Genomic DNA, 17,291 nt, shown 5'->3' with positions numbered 1-17,291 from the left:
TAAATGACTATACTAGCTGAAAACGGCTGATTTTTATTGGAATACCTACATAGATATATAGAAACATTTCCAGAAACCATCACTTCTGTGTTCAAATGCTAAACTGTGTTAGCTTTTGAACAGTAGTGTAAATTCATACAATTATCACAATTACTTACTTGCTATACGAAGTAGCAGTCAACACATTTCTTGTGTGACAAAACCCTGTAGCAATAATTAAGTCTGTTTAAAATACAGAAATATACAGAATCCTGTCCAGAAGTGAAATGTTTATTTCGAGCTTCCAAAAATTCTACAGTTTAAAAAAAATTAACAGCACGTCTTATTTCCTCCATCATCATCATCATCATCTGTTACAGTTGTCTTTACCTACACTAATTTACACATTGACAATTTAAAATGTATCAAAATCTAAAAATTTCCAGTTGTATCTGAAAAACAAGGCAACTGAACACTGTACCCTCCTTCGCTTCTTCACAATACTTTTTCAACAGATGTCATCCTTATTCTGACAACAGTTTTAGTGGCAACCAGGTATGATTTTGAACGATACATGCACACTGCAGATGTATTAAATGCAACAAGAACACGCAAAAAGAAACATTTATGGAGAGTAAAAACCTTCTGACATCACAGGAAAGACAAAAATAATGTCTCAGAAAATATACTGTTTAAAGCGAGTTCCTAAATGAAGCTGATATTCTGAGGTGGCTCTGGATGTGTAGCATCCATGTTCATACAAAACTGGCCTCCTGATCCTGTAACATCACATACTGATATTCATACAGTAAAATAGGATATTAAAATACAGCTTTAACAGGATAATGATAACTCAGAGAGCCACAGTATTCTTGGATCCATTCCCAAATTGTGGCTTGAGTTGAATAAATAATTTGAGTGTTAAAAGGCATGAGTTAAAATGTGACAACAGTAAGTGGTAGGGACTTTTCAAATCAAATTAAAGGTTGCCGGTGAGGGCCGAGTCCATGAGGTCGTCATCTTCATTTCTCATGTACATGGGACTGGGCCGGGATGGACGATCTGCACCGAGCATGGACAGCGAGGAATCTGAAGCCGAGATGGGCGAGCGCGACCAGCTGTCCGCTTTGATCGGATGCGAGGACGGCCCCATTGACATAGAGGACTTCTTCTTCTCTTTATCCCTGTCTCGCTCCCGATCTCTGTCCCTCTCCCTTTCTCTCTCTTTTTGCTTTTTCTTCTCCTTCTTGTGTTTCTTATGTTTCTCCCCAGAGCTCAGGGAGATTGAGCTCATGTAGTCCTGGGGAGGAAGGGGCCGCATGGTCTGGTCGTCGTCCGAGCTCGGGCTGTTCTGGTGGGACTTTTCGGCCACCGAGCTGCTGCCCGACTCACTCTCGCTGTCGTGGTTGAGTGGGGTGTAACCCGGAGAGCGGCTGTGGCTGGGGGAGGAGCGGTCATGCTTGGGAGTGGAGCCACTGAAGAGGGGGGAGGCTTTGAGGCTAGCGATCTGAGGGCGCATGGAGTCACCAGATCCTTCCCCTGCTTTCTGGAGGGTCACTTTAGCCTTGATGCTTGGTGAACCGCCGTCTGGTTTGCTGATGATAATTTTGGCCAGAGTGGTTCCGCCCACCCCTCCTGATTTTTGGTCCATCAGCTTTTTGTCTCCGCTGTTTCCCCCTGACACCGACACTTTCGCCTTAGCTTCTTTATCAGATTTTTCTCGCTTGTACTCCCCACTTTGGGAGGATGAGGTGTGCTTGGAAGGAACCATGTTAGAAGGTCCACCTGGAACATTTCCAGGACCACCACCAGGAGCAGATGATGAACCAGCTCCCCCTACTGGTGGCCCAACCTCACAACCATCCTCCCCGACTCCTCCTCCACCTACACTCTTGAGTTTGTCTATGACTGCTGTCAGCGAGGGCTTCTTGTTTCGACTGGGAGACTTCCCCTTGGCATTGGGGTTATTTGCATTGTTCTGACCAGCCCCTCCACCACTTCCGCCTCCACCCCCACTTCCGCCACCTCCTCCTCCACTTCCTCCGCTTCCACTCCCTCCACCTGTTCCTCCTCCCCCTCCACTTCCACCTCCACCGCTGCCATACTGAGACTGGGAGCCTCCTGAGAAGCCCATGGAACCAGAAGATGAGGAGGAGCTGGAGGACGATGAGGAAGAAGTGGAGCCAGAGGAAGAACTTCCACCAATTGGCTTCTGGGAGCTCATACCTCCACTAGAAGACTTGGACCCACCAGAGCTGCCGCCTCCTGAGCCCATTGGGGATTTAGCCTTGGAAGAAGGAGGGGTTCCTGGAACCTGAGACTGCTGCATTTTCATTGGGGAGGACAATTTATCACCAGAGCTACTGGAGCGAGAATGAGAAGGGGAAATGTTGGGTTTAATGTTGGGATTCATAAGAGAACCAGGAGGCTTGCCTCCCTGTGGCTTAATTTTATTACCACTTCCAATTCCACCTCCAGTACCTCCAGGACCAGAGAGCCCATGTTTGGTGATTGGGGAGGACCCTGGTTTGCCAACACCCATTCCTTGGGAGGAACCTTTAGACTGGGATGGCCCACCTCCACCTCCTGCACTGCCTGGCTTGGAGCTGTTGCCTTGTGTCATGGAGCCTTCCTTGGATTTGATCTTCCCCGAGGAAGATGAGTGTGAATGATGGCTTTTGCTGCTGCTGGTTCCTCCTGCTCCTCCTGTGCTGCTTGTAGCTGAGCTGCTGGAGGTGTATCCACTATGGGATGAGGTTTTCCCTCCAGTTATGGTCCCCTTTGGGATCTGAATGGTGATTTTGGGAATCGGAGGTGTGGCCCCTCCAGGAGGAGTTTGCGAGCGTCCTGAACTACCAGGAGACTTGGAGCCTCCTCCACTTATGCTTCCCCCAGAGCCTGAGCCACCACTAGGAGGTGTATATGGTCGCCCTCCTGAGCTGTGAGAAGGAGACTTCCCATCAGGGTCCAGCTTTTTGCGTTTGGGAGGCTTTTCCTTAGACTTTCCCTCACTGGATGGGGTCCTGCTACGTTTAACCTGCTTTCCTTCTGTTGAACTGCTTCCCATTCCAATCCCAGAGCTGCTTCCTCCACTGCCCCCATTTTCCTCTTTTGATCGCAAGAGACCCTGTTGCTTCACCTTGGGCTCCGCACTTTTAAAATCACCACAAGCTGCTCCAAGGCTCATCATGAGTGGGCTTTGGGACCCTCCACCATGTGTGTCTCCCAAATCAGGAGCTTGCCCCAGAAGCGGTTTTCCACTACCACTGTTGCCTCCAAAAACTATCCCCATATCAAAAGGGTCCTTCAGCGAGGGCTCTGGAGTGCTCTGTCCATGTGGGGTAGGGTTCTGAGGCGTTCCTGACGGGGTATTCTGCTGGCTACTTCCTCCAAATCCCTTGACCAGGTCCATGTCTCCATCAGCACTTGGAGAACTGTCATCAAAGTAGCTTTGGGAGAAACCATGGCCTGAGGTCAGGAGGTCAGGGTTGAAGTCAGCAGCATCAGGGAAGAAGTTGGTGGAAGAGGCGTCGCTTGTGGGAGTGGCGGCAGTTGCAGCTGCCTCAGCAATCAGGTCTGCAGCATCTGTGAAAGGATTCTCATTGCTGTTGGTATTGAAAATGTCTGCTGAGTCAAATACTGCGCTACCCTGACCTGAGCTGGAGGAGTCACGTATGGGGGTGCCTAAGGGGCCTCCATCGTCTCCACCACTGCCCATTGGGTGCTGCCCATGGCTGCTACTGCTACCTTTGCCGGTTTGCTCAGGTAAATCTGACAAGATTTCTGTGATATCAGGTCCAATGCTGTCAGAGCTGGAGAGGCGAACCATACGAGGTGGTCCAGCACCAGGTGGCTGCTGCTGGGACTGGACATGAGATTGTGAATAAGGCATGTTGGGGCCAGAGGGTGGTGTTCCGCATTGGCTAGGTGCTGGAGTGATGCTATGAGGTGTGTCTAGGCCATCGCCTGTCAGGTTAACATCAAAGATAGAATTTTGAGATGCGTCCACATCCATAGAGAGGAGCTCACGATGGAAATCATCCTCATGCGTGACTGGATGGTGCTGGTGGTGCTGCGGCATGGAAGACGTCTGTGATTTCATGCCTAAGCCAGCACCTCCACCAGCTGCAGCAGTTCCAGGCAACACGCCACCCTTTTCTGTGACCCTGGGACGCTTCTTCTTTCCCTTTGTGCTACCTCCAGGGCATGCTGCAGTCATGCCTTCTGTCCGTGGAGAACCAGATGAAGAATTCTGTCTCTCTAAAGGACTAGAACCATAGAGAGCTGCAAAATCTTGCGTGGGGTTGTCTTTCAACAAGTTCATCAGCATGGGATGATTTTTGGTGTTGCTGGCTGGGGAGGATGTTGGGGGTGGGGTCTGGTGGGGTGGTGGTGCATTCTGGGAGCTCGGACTAGAACCCACACTTCCAGTTATCTGTAACAGACTTGTCAGTATGGGATTCTGGGTGACTTTGCTGTAGTCATCCGAGTGACCTTGACCTTGCTGTTGCTGCAACTGTTGCTGGCCAGCCACTGCTCCTGGGGTCAGGCACTCTCCACCTTGGGATTGCCTTTCTGTTCTCGACATCCCAAACAGAGAACCAATTGGACCTGCATAATTAGGTCCTCCTGGGGGTCCTCCAGTAGGTGTGTTGCCCCCTGTGAGGCCAGGCAATCCCATAGGGTTAGTTCCATCACCAACTGCCATGTTGTAGGTAGGACTACCGGAGGGTGGCAGGTTATTCTTCACCATGGTCTCCACTGTCTGTGCAATTAACGAGAGGGCTGGAGTGTCTGCCTGGATGGTCTCTGCTTTCCTCCGAATGGCCCGCATGGTTACGGGGATGGACATGCATCTAAGAGTGGGGGGAAAATAAATTAGCACAAAAAAACTCACTTTTCACATTCAAGCTTTAAGAAACTAACAATCTCACCTTTGGACTACTTTGGTGATGAATTCATCAGTGCAGATCAAAGCATCTGAGAGTCCTTTATACAGCTTGCAGGACACCTGTCTGGAGTCAATCACCTCCATCACCACTAGAGGAAAGATGTCAAGACAAGACAAAGGGCTTAGAAAAATAAGAGGAACACACCAACTCAGCAGACTGTAATGGTCATGCAGGCAACCAGTCACTTAAAAAGTTACTTGGTTCTCCATTGATGGACTTTCAGGTTAGAACAGCATGCAACTAAATAATGACTTAAGTAATGATTACCCTGTTTGAAAGTAAAATGCTCATATATGCATTTAAAATTGATTATGTGCAAATGTGAGGTAGAATGTCGGAGTAGGGGCATGACATGCAACACCGATACCTGGCTGAATCCGAACTAGGGATGTTGTGGATATCTACTGAACGCTGCTATTGACAGTATAAATGACAAATGGCAAGTCATATCAGCTGTCCCTATCTAACATGAATTCTTTGACAATTAAGAACAAACTGAAATGAAAATCTACAGCAGGTTTGTGTGTCTCTGCAAGTTTAATCGTGCAACATGCCTCACTCTGTAACACTAGTATACAATCAGAGTGCACTGAGTGTTATTGTAGCTGTGGTAAAGTCCGATTTGTTAGTCGATACAGCCATCAGTTCACTGTGTAACACCAATTTCAGCAGTCAAAAGCTCCAGTTGTCAATTGCACTGAAATCATATCAAATTTAGCAGCTCATTTTTTACAGTTTTAGATGTCTAGTATTTGGAGCAAGTGGCTGGAGAATTGGAAAACAAGCTGTACCAAGTCAGGGGAACACCATTATTTCAATGTGTAAAAACCTTCACAATCATTATATGACATATTCTGCTGCCAGGTACATATATTTTATATTGTACAAAAACAAATACATACACTGTGTTTATCCTCTCAACTTACAAATTCAACTAGACCATTTTATTTATTTATTAAAATCATTTTAGTAGCAAAAGTGAGATTTAGTAAATGTGAAAGCTCACCACACACTAATGACTCATTGACCGGATGCTGGAAAGAGACGCTGAAACTTGAGTCAGTAAGAGGACATACTTCAAACTGCAGCAAACCTGCACTGTCTGAAAGAACAAGAACAAAGATGCTAAATACGTCAAATATAATGGAACACATCACATGCCAAAAAACAGAGTATGTGCTACACGACCAAATACTGAAAATCTGAGACCTGATACTAACCTTCTTTGACCGAAGTTCGTTTGACACAGCTGCCAATCAACGTGTTGTAGGCTGCCTGGTGCCGAATGATATCCAACACCAGTGGCACTTGTGCTGGGTGACGGAAGGGGATTTTGGACACCAGTGCTCCCTGAAGAGAGTGACCATCTTGCACCGGGGCATCACCGTTCAGGAAGTAACAGTGCTGCTGATCCGGCAACACCTGTGAAAGCATGTAATGGTTTTTTTCTTACACAGCAGATTGTGTTAAAATCTTTTTTTTTTGATTGGCTATGGGTGTCTTCTGAACCTCAAATTTCTTTGCAGAATGATAAAGAAATCAAATTTTATTCAATTTCTGTTTTGAAAATGTGTATTAAAACAAGACAGCAGAGGAAAGAAGAGACGTTGCCAATCAGACCGCGTCAAACAAAAAGACAAAACTAAGAGCTGGATATCGAGACTTGCCGGGATACTAACCTGGCAAAGAGAAATGGTTTTAAAAAATGAACCAGTTCTGTAATAAAGGCAATGAATGTATAATAAATGTATAAATGTTGATGAATTAATGTTCCCAGTTCCAATAGGTGCAACCAGAATAAGTGAGGGTCTAAACATCGAGGTTGGACGGATCACACACACTGAGACTCACAAATTTTTCATGTGTGTGCAGGTACTGTGTGTGTGGCTTACAGAATAAAAGTGCATGTTGTGTGAGGGTGGTGGCAGGGGGCTGGCCTCCTCTAGGTGCTGGAGCTGGCTCTGCACAATTAACTGGTAGAGAGGCGAGAGGGTGGGTGCGGTCTCAAACACGGGGATTGCTAGAGGGGGAAAAAAAAAATGGAGAGGTCCCCATTAGAAATATCGAAATAGACCGAAACAAGTATCATTCTTTCAGAATATTCATGGCTGTTAGTGAGGTAAACTTACAAGTAGCATTGCTCAGCCTCTGAATGAAGGAGAGGGAGAAAGGCATGGGGCGGTTGGTCTTGAGGAAAAAACAAGCCGGCAGGTCCACGCAGTTGGAATTGGTCACAGTGGAAAAGGAAGGTGTCCTAAATACAGCAAAAACAAATCTATCAGCTCTTTCTGTTCTCTACTCCTTCTGCACTGGGACGCTAGAATAACCCCCAGATGATTGCCTCATTATGCGAAACAGTGGTGCATTTATGAGCATTTACTGTAATTCCCAGTTCTTCTCTGAAGAGCAGCAGTTTTTTTTTTTTTTTTTTACAGATTTAGAGGCTGCAGATTGTAGGATTTCATAAAAACTCTGACAAAGTGATATACACTCTCTTACCCCTTGTTGTCAACTGGGTGGGATCCAGTGATGAGCGGAGCGATTGGAAGCTTGTACACAGCAGACGTTCCCTCGATTGTCACAGAAACACTGACACCCAGAGAGCGTGGCACTGCAACAACCAGTGTCAACATACAGAGACAAGTGACAAGTCACACAAAGATAATTACAATCCATCATCAAATCGTATAGCAGCTAGTGGCTGGCGAGTCATTCTTTTTATAGACGCTTGCCATCGACGTCCTGCTTGCACTTGCCATTGTTGTCTGTTAAGTTGAGCTGTGTGCCCGTTCCCTCCTCAAATATGTCGTAAGGGGACACGTAACACTGTAGAGAAACCAGATGGCCACCACTCCTGGCTGTCAGCAAGCCCACACTCCCATGAAGAATAGTTTCCACTGTATTAGCATTGGTTGCTAACCTAGAAAACATGCAAACAAAAACGATTGCATAACAAAGAGAGATGATTAAATGAGGACTTTTACTCCTAATCATTAATGTAAATTACTGGTAAATGTGCATGTAAGAGCCACTGATTTATCACTTAGGGATAAATTCTGTTGTACAGGAGGTCCTCGGTTTATGACGTCCTCAACTTATGATGTTTCGTTGTTACGTCAGAGTGGAGTGGATGAATGCGTTGTCACGTGGCGAGTGGAGCGGATGAATACTGTATGTACAGTAGTCATGTGGCGCTACAAGACGGCTTTGTTTACATTTGCCGCCACACTGGATTATTCTACATCCGCTAACTTCATTATGCTCTCAAGCGTAAGTCAGACTCACAGTTCACATTTTCATCGGTATTTTCCTCCTGAGTTGTGCTTCAGTGTAAGCTAATGTCTGTTTTCATTACTGTAGTTGTACACATGTGTAAACTGATCGATATCGTGATGCACGTAACGGCTTTGTTTGCGTTTTTTTTTACCAGAGTTCCTACTTAAAGCGAAAATCGACTTACGTCACATCATGGGCACGGAACTCTGATGTAAGCCGAGGGCCCCCTGTATTACTCTTATAGAAGACAACTTACCGAAACATGTGCATCATCTTGGTGAGATCAAGCTCCAAAGACTGCAGTGCTATATACATCTTGGTTTTCAGCTTACTGGAACACAGAAATGAAGATAATTACATGCAACTGCGACAAACACAATATTCATTAGGACATATGGCATCTGTCCTTATAAAACAACCATCTTTAATCTTGGCTTCTGGGATTCTGTGTTTTTCACTCCTCTAAATATTCCCAATATGCCTATTTCATGTAGTTCAGAATACAGTGCCCCCCGCCGCCCCCCGCCGCCGCCCCCCCTCCCCAGCATTTATAGGTTTACTTAAACCAGACATCCTTAAAGTCTGCAAGTCCACTTACTTGTCTCCAGGAAGCTTGTACAAATCAACAAGACCCTTGAGATGTTTGGAAAATTCCTCAAAGTTCTTTTCCCTGATGAAGTAAAAAAAACAGTTTGGAGAGCTGTCAAACCAATACAAGTTATGTCTTACAAGTGTCTGCATCATTCCGCAGAACAGAAATGAGAAACACTGCACTTGAGTTTATGCTGTTTTTCTCAAGAGTACAGTGAAGTTTTTGGTTTCTACTCACCTTAGATGCTGAATCAGCTCAGGACAACTCTATGACAAACAAATCAAGAAAAGAATATCATACGCCTTCGTCAGTGTGCATAAATAGCAATGAAAGTTAAGCTAATTTGAAGACATTTTTAATCATAAAAGTGTTGAATTCTTGATGAACAATTACCAATCTCATTTAAATCACTTTAGGGAGCCACAGTTTTACTGACCGTAGGGTTTTCTCCCTGATGAGCCACCTTGACATCCACTAACTGACCAGTGCTGTCCAGCTGCACCTCCACATAAAACATGTCTGAAGTAATGTAGCACTCTGTCCCTGATGGGCTGAGATGAGAGCCCAACCTGCACAGACAAGACAAAAACATACAGAGAAACCACTTCAATTTTCCTTTTTCCTGTTAACCTGTTTTGCTTTAAGGTATTTAAAAATTGAAGGAAAGAAGTAATTTCATTTCATAATGAATAAGTAGGTGAAAAACAGCCCACTCAGTCATTCAAAAACCTCTTTCTCAGCTCACTGGAAAAAAATATAATCATCAAACTGAACACCTTTCAGCCTTGATCTTCCTGTATTTTCAGTGCTTAACCTCACCATGTGAATCAGTCAGAGCCAGGAGACAGTGAATAAATATGCGCAAAAAGTAACAAACTCACATGTTTTGCCGAGCAATGGATTCTAGACGATCTGTCATGGAGGGCAGAGATGAAACTGAAAAAGAAGGCAGAGAAGAGTAAATTTATAATGAGACAGTGTCATGAATTCCAGCATGCATGACACCCAAAGCAAATGACAAGTCAATTAACAGGGAGATGTGATTAGCCAGCATCACCGGAATGTTTAACAGTTAATTTCAGTGTGAAAACAGGAATGTTCCCCCGATCTAATGATGGAAAGTTGCATTTTCTAACCAAAATGTTGCTTTTCTCCCCTTTGCGTTACCTTTCAGTGCCCTCTGCAGGGTCTCCAAGCAGGTGAGCAGGAGCTGGTGACCTGCCGCATTCATCACACCACGTTTCTCCTGGGACACATTGTAAGGAAAGGGACAGAAATCAGGGAAGGGTTCAGAAAAAATAAATGTGTTTTATGCTCAGGTTTGTTTTTCTCTGGCTAAGTCAGCACAACAGCTCTGACATTTAAATATCACTGTTGTAATTCCACTGGTGCAGCAGCTAAGCTACTCAAATGAGAACTTGTTTGTACAATTATGTGATTAATGGATTTAAATTTGTACTGACTAGGTTAGTTGTAAATCTCTCTTGTAAATATATGTGACCTGATGAGGGATTGTCAATTACATAGATGAAGGGATGGCACCGCTGGGTTATTGTGAATACTGTGTGGGTGTAAATGGCATTTTAAAGGCTTTCAAAAACCACTAGAGTAAAATGATGGACAAAATAAATTCTAGGGCTGTCAGTACAGAATGATGAAGTCAAATCATCAGTCTGACAATTCCCAATTCAAGTTCTAAGTCATGAAAAAGGATTGCTGCAGAGCCCAGTACCACCACTAGGTGGAGCCTTTTGCTCCTTAATAAGATAAGAGTTACAGGTGTGGCTGCTGCCCAATCACAGGGACTCCACAAACTGCACATTAAGTGCACTTCAATGAAGTCTAAGGAAGAAAACAATTATCTGGAACTATTATGTCTGGACTTGCTAACTGTGGCAATTGTGTTCATGAACATTTCAGCATAAAGTTGTGAAAATTCCTCTAACTCTGGTCTGGTCTCTCAGTCTGGTGACTGTTTGGTTTTAATAGCAATCTAAGGTAAATGCAAAACTGGCATGTTCAGGGCTAAATGAATCTGCAGCACATACAGCGCACGGCAAGAGCAGGGCATCAGACAACTGAGAGCAGTGCTGTAGCTGTGGTGCCAATATTATTGAAAAGCAAGACACACGTAAGTACAAAGTCCATTGTACAGAAAGGAGTAAAATAACAGTCCTAATACTCAGTGGACACAAGTCCAACGCCTTTTAATCATTTTTATTGGCTAAATGACTACTGACTGTTTCTGTCTACAAACAGACTACGGACTATGAATTCAGGAAACTGTTTAAGATATGGATCAGTACAGTGGACTCAGTGTGTGTGTAGTTCCATAGTAGCTCCAACAGAGTGAGGAGTCTTCTCATTCAGAAAGTCCCAGCTCAGGGACACCCCAGATGCATTCATCACCAATGAGGAAATAAAATGCTTGTAACTTTCAATTTTGTAGCTTAAACTATCTGCTGTCATGTCAAATTTGATACTTGTGGTTACACTAAAACTCACTCTTCATTTATTAATAAGGAAAGAACCACCTTCCTATACTGTCATGGAAAGATGCTGAGTCTTAGTCAAAGTTCAAATAACTTTGATCTGCAAGACTCACACATTTTCAGACGGTGTTGACAGAGACTATGTAGTGTTGACGTTTAATCGTGAAAGAATACCAGCTGGAAAATAGATACAATACTGTGTGACTTATAAAAGTATTGTTTTCACAAGTGTATTATTATTATTAATCAACCTGTGGAAGTATAATGTTTGTAGTGCAGCCAAGCTTTGTCCGAAACATACTGACATGTTCTATGCAGCCCTGTCTACTTTTTGCTAAATGTTATTTTGAAGTTTTAGGTTTGATCGACACACACGAAGCGCATTCAGTTTGATAGTTCTTTCAGAGTACAACAACGAAGCAGTGATCGTCAATCACCAGACCCATGGCTACTGGTTTCAGACCTTAAGGCAATATTCAGTTTTTAAAGCTGTCACAGATATTCTGTAGATTCCCACAAATTATTTATAGAAAGATTTCTTCGTCTCACCATGGCCTGACGAACAACCTTGCAGGTCTCCTGCCACGGCCGAGAGGCATTGTGTTTGGCATGAAGCCTTTCCAGCAAAGCGGCCATGCGGGTCTGCTTCTCTGCTTCTGAAAAAATATACAATATACATGAAATGAAAGTAAAACAAAAATACTAACAGCAAGTCTATATAAAGAGGACTTCTTGACTGAGAAAATGTTACCAAAACAAAAATAACTAAGATTGGAGCCAGAAACCAACAAAAACAAGTGCATGTATTAGATGTACACAAGAGCAAGAAAAACTTTCTATTCTTGTTGAAACATCTCGCTGTAGACAAAATACACTCAGTTACCTGTTAAATCACAAAGCAATAGATTTAAAGCATGTGATGAAGCATTACCACATGACATACCATAAAAAGTTTGACTATCACACAAAGAAGACAGCACGAAATAATACAACCACGGACACAAGAGTTGAAATCCTGTGTCAGATGAACTGCATAATGTAAAATATATTATTGCAGCCTTTGTAATTGGCTAACCACACTTTTTTCAAATAGTACTGTTTTGTATGAATGCTATATAGTTCAACAGCACCACTAACTATATCCTCTGAAATGTTTATTTCCATTAATTGACACTATTTGAATTATAAACTGGCAGAAAATATGATTTATTTAAGTAGTGGTGTACTAAACTTCATCATTATTACTATCAAGATCTATTGTGAACGTGTGCAGTGAGTAATCAACTCAAATATATTTTTTTGGATATTTTCCTTACATGTACAAATAATTTGTTAAAAAAATACAAGCAAGACAATAAGGTATTTTCAGATAACTTTTTCAGTGGTATAAATTACAGGTAGATATGATCAGGCATTCATCTGTTTTGATGTAACCGAAACCAAAACAAATCCGCTACTGCTGATGTAGCTACTTGAAGCTACATCTCACACTTACGTTTATCTAGTGCATCTACAAAGTACGATTGGTTATGGGACTAGCAGGACTTTCCATTACGTCAAACCCCAAAATGTAATCACAAAGGCACACAACTCCCACAAACTAACAACAGAGTACTACAGGCGACAGTCAGTCTGCTTGAATATATTTAAAGGGTTAGCAAAGGCTAACGGTATGAAAAAGTCGTCATGTGCTACTAGAATGCGGCAACTTGTTGTTTCATATTGGGGAAGTGACCACTGTGGCATTTCCGGTCCTACACGAGTAAATAATAGAAACTTGCATGGTGCCAATGGTTTACTTCCAGACACCTTTGTGATGTGGCTACCTAACGCTGGTGTCTCTACAAAGTTGACGTTAGCGAGTTGCTAACGTTAGCAATTCGCTTTCTCCATAAAGCTGACCAACATAGCTGCTACACAACAGCGTATCCAATTTAATTAACTTAGTCTTCACTGTTGTACGTTACTGTGCTTTTTATGTCGCTCGATGAAATTGTACATTCTTGAACAAATTGAAAATATACCCCAGAAGCAGTCGTTAGCATTACTCGGCAGGCTAACTTAGCCACCGTTAGCCCAAGTCGCCCTGTGCAGAAGCACAGACTTCTATAATCACAAAAATCTGAAAAAAAAACAACGCACAGACCGGTTCCTTACCTGTGACCTCTTCGGTTTTGACCCGATCTCCATGAGTCTGATTTCCTCCTGGCTGTACCGGGGCAGAAAGTTCTCTCGCAGGGCTGCCGCTCTGCATAGAAACGCCAGGCCCAGCCGCCATTGTCGCCGCGGCTACCCGTTTCAGTTTCCCCGCTTCGAGTTCCCCGCTTCCCCTCCTGGGCTTCCGTACTGTCCGTACAGCCAGAACCGCGGCCAGGTGACCATCGGCGTTTTCCTTGTTGGTAAGTTCTCACCTGAAATTCTCATCCAAGTAACATATTATGCAGTCTTAAATTGCTATGCATCTCTCTCTTTTTTCTTTTTTTTACATTAACTCATTTGAAAAATCTAAACAGGTTGTAATTTGCTAGTTTGCACGTTTTCGACATTGTTTGTCATTATTTCTCAGCGTCTGAGCACAAAACACGTTGTTTTTCATTTCCTCCAACCCAAATCTCTCGACTCGTCTGCTAAAAATTAAAGACAGTGGCCTGATGAATACTCCAGATGGCGTACGATTGCTGCAAGTAAATGATTTATGGTTTGCCAAGAGCAACTAACCGCCAAAATCCAAAGGAAGGTTGAAATCATCATGTTAATCGACTTCAAAAATAGAACAATGCAGCACCTTGATACCAGGATTGCTTTTTTCCCCACCCCCTTACAATTTGTACTTTTATACCCTCTTGTATAAAGCAGTCACATGAAGCAATGGGCTGTCCAATTAAGCAGTACATTTTTAAAAATGTAAACGGCAAAAGCAGCCATGCCTTGCACACACAAGCACACACACACCTGAGCCTTTTGTACAGCTGAGCCTGTGGCAATGAGTGCTCTCTGGGGAGGATTTTCCCACCAACCATTATGACCTGCCTAAGAGAGGGAGCAGGGAGTGTGTGCATGAATACATGTGCATTTGTGCATATGCAAAGATATATTTGTATTTGTGAACATGGGTTAAAAAAAAAACCAAAACTGCAACACACACACACACACACACACAGCGTAGATAGCTATAGACCGCAGCGGAGATGGAGAGGAACCAGATTGGCATCGTCTGAGACAGTAGACAGACCCACAGATAGACATGAGAAAAGAGGGGAGGTGCCGCTATGTAATTGATGTGCCCACCAGGAGCTTTAGCTGGCTGCCTGGCATGGAAGAGGAGGTGGGCACTGCTGCCAAGACAGCAGTAGGAGAAAGGAAAAGGAGGCACGGGCCTTAGGGAGCACAGTAGCGGGCTGAAACCATGCCCATCAATCAGAGGCTAGTTCACCTTGCCATGCCAAGCGGGACCCCCCTCTGTGCCGAGGGATGGCGTGGCACAGGGAGTGAGGCTGGCACAGTTACTAAACCTTCCCTAATCCTCCTGGTGGGTGTATCAGTGCCACGTCCGAATGGCAGAAGAGTGGGCCGAGCCAGACTCGAGGAGGGAAAAAAAGTGAAAGTTCAGCCCTTGTGCTAAGAAATGTTTCACTGCATGTTGTTAACATGATGTCGAAATGTTCTTATTGTTTCAACTACATGAACAGTGAGTGCCACGGTGTTTAAAAAAGAAATCTTAGAATTGTCATACTGATTAGAAATGACATCTGCCCCATGATATTATTATCACCCAGACGCTCGTTGCACACTGTTTCTTCATACCTGGTCAAGCTATCTATTAAATTTGGTAGTGTATACTGCATTTATTTGCAATTAGAGTATTTATTACATTTAGTTTTTGCACAACAGGATTCTTCCAATACTACATTTTTACAAAATTTGATTCTGCTATGAATGTGTGCTAGATTCAAATACATAACGGCTGATAATGTAACACAAGCTGTCCACTTGAAGTGCTTAAAACGGCAAATTCATGCCACATGTCAACATGTATACATAGTCTAATACTGTACTGTGCGAAGGTTTCACGTGCTGTAGACGCTTTGATTCTTATCCATCACACCGTACCACCATTTGTTAGGTCATGATTCATTTGGCATGGCAACAGCTCCAAACATACAACTACAGTCATGAGAAACTATCTTCAGCGACAAGAAGAACATGGAGTCCTGCAACAGATGGTATGGCCCCCACAGAGCCCTGGTCTCAACATCATTGAGTCATTCTGGGATCACAAGAAGAGACAGAAGCCAGTGAGACAGTTTAAATCCGCAGAAGATACTTGAAAACAGAAGATACTTGAAATACTGTGTGCTAAGGCACTTGGTTGAATTGACGGCAAATAGTGTATAGCTACACAAAATATTGATTTGATTTAGCTTTCTCTATTGTATATGAAGATAATTGATTAACTATTCAGTATTATTTTATAAGCATCCTGACTTTCCTTTCACTTCTGCACAGCACTGTATATACCTGTATAAATATATGCACATTTACATATATGCTTGGATACACCTACATATAGTAAACACTACATGGTGGATAGAGAATTTGTTTTGTATGCACACATATGCATACTGTGCACATATGCACATGTTCTCCAGTATAGATAAGACAAGCAAAACTGCACTCTTTATTCTTTACTACTACCTTCCCTATACTGTCAGTGTTAAGCATGATGAAGGTGTAGCAGCTTTTTTTTTTCCTCATATGATTTCCTCTGCATGTTTCCAGTTTTAGCACAGGGGATGAAGATGTGTGAACAGCTTGGCAACCCTATTGAGTGCTTTGAAGTTGAATACCCTCCTCTTTTTCAGTCCCTTTAGGTGAACTCACATTTTACCTGCTGTGAATAAAGATAAACTACTTGATGCATACATGCCTGCTTGACAATACGTGGAAACCAGGCAAATTAAGCAGACAATGCAGTCAACAGATTTTCTACGGTTTCGGCGTTTTAGAGGCAGACTTATTAAGATGCTCTCGTACAAATGTGCCAGACAAAAGGAATCAGCTGAGCCTTCTTGCTTTTCACCTATCATACAAGTTTGAGATCAGTGAGCCTGAAGGCTGGAAGCAGTCCAGAAAACAGTGAAGCATTATCAGGACACAGTTTCTGCTTCTTTGGCACCGAGTGCCTTGAAGTGCTCGGGCAGCTGGGAAGACGAGGGGGAGGGTGGTAGAGTGAGGGAAGAGCAAGAGACACAGAGAGGGAGAGAGGAAGGAGGGGTTACCCCTATAGGACCATTTGTGATGAGGCTCATTTGCACAACGGCACTTAATTGGCTACAACAATTAATTAATGTGTTGGAAAGTTGGCACAAAAAGTTCATTTAAGAGGGTTTTAATAAGCAATTAGGGAGAAGTAACCAGTGAGGTAGAAGCAACTGCAGGAAAAAAAACATGCTGAAAACTCTGAAAGTATACGAACTCTAGCTAGGACTTTTTTTGGGAATAATGTGCCATATCTGGAAACCAGGATGTGGTTTCCTATTACGGGTAGTTATGGCGCATCCCATTGTGAGCGCTGATGGCATTAAAATACATTATTTTTACCCCATACTTTTACAACCCCAACTGTTCATGGCACCCACTTTCCAAAAACAGCATTGTCTCCTCTCCCCTTCTTTCTCCCTCCCACTGTCTGCCTCCCTCTCTCTTTCTCACTCTGTGTATGAAATATCGCATGACTAATGAGTGGAGCAGGTTGAAATCCTGGGGAAGATGTCCTTGGAAGACGAATGCATTTTCAGCAGAATAATTAACTTAATTAACAAATTCACATGCATATTCATCAGCCTATTAATGTCTCCTCTGTGCGGCTTGATGAGCAGTGGGGTAATAACCATCTCATTTGCATAGCCTGTTCACACGACTCTCCGTTTAAAGACAAAATAAGGGAAGGAAGAGCGCAGGAGGAAGAGGGAAGAGAGAAATTGGAAAAGGGAGACAACA

The 17,291-nt window shown here is 43.5% G+C and overlaps 2 protein-coding genes and 1 long non-coding RNA gene across 3 annotated transcripts in view; 2 read left to right on the top strand and 1 right to left on the bottom strand.

Moving 5' to 3' along the window:
* Positions 1-17,291, top strand: part of LOC110949584 (protein phosphatase 1 regulatory subunit 1B-like) — a 187,693-nt gene that overhangs the window by 126,247 nt on the left and 44,155 nt on the right. The window lies entirely within an intron of this gene.
* On the bottom strand, positions 255-13,569 carry med1 (mediator complex subunit 1). Its single transcript, XM_022191712.2, has 16 exons — positions 13,449-13,569; positions 11,841-11,947; positions 9,967-10,045; positions 9,681-9,735; positions 9,236-9,368; positions 9,037-9,065; positions 8,806-8,877; positions 8,464-8,538; positions 7,688-7,851; positions 7,431-7,542; positions 7,061-7,185; positions 6,824-6,951; positions 6,152-6,353; positions 5,938-6,033; positions 4,914-5,019; positions 255-4,835 (listed from the first exon to the last, which is right to left on the bottom strand). Exons 1-16 carry the CDS (start codon positions 13,567-13,569, stop codon positions 959-961), a joined length of 5,481 nt encoding a protein of 1,826 aa, XP_022047404.2. The 3' UTR covers positions 255-958.
* LOC110949586 (uncharacterized) overlaps positions 13,551-17,291 on the top strand; it is a 23,763-nt gene continuing 20,022 nt past the window's right edge. The window contains exon 1 of the long non-coding RNA XR_002595590.2: positions 13,551-13,690. This is a non-coding gene — a long non-coding RNA (uncharacterized LOC110949586). The remainder of the gene's footprint in view (positions 13,691-17,291) is intronic.

The sequence above is a fragment of the Acanthochromis polyacanthus genome, chromosome 19 (genome assembly GCF_021347895.1).
Source record: "Acanthochromis polyacanthus isolate Apoly-LR-REF ecotype Palm Island chromosome 19, KAUST_Apoly_ChrSc, whole genome shotgun sequence".
Lineage (NCBI taxonomy): Eukaryota > Metazoa > Chordata > Actinopteri > Pomacentridae > Acanthochromis > Acanthochromis polyacanthus.
This window is presented reverse-complemented; position numbering and strand designations above follow the sequence as displayed.

Bases quoted from the DNA above. Each gene is read 5' to 3' on its own strand.
- med1 (XM_022191712.2), bottom strand. From the start codon at position 13,569: ATGGCGGCTGGGCCTGGCGTTTCTATGCAGAGCGGCAGCCCTGCGAGA. The intron at 6,354-6,823 runs GTAAGCCACACA...ATGCTTTCACAG, and splicing joins ACAACATGCACTTTTATTCT to GTGTTGCCGGATCAGCAGCA. The intron at 5,020-5,937 runs GTGAGCTTTCAC...TCTTTCCTCTAG, and splicing joins CAATGAGTCATTAGTGTGTG to TGGTGATGGAGGTGATTGAC.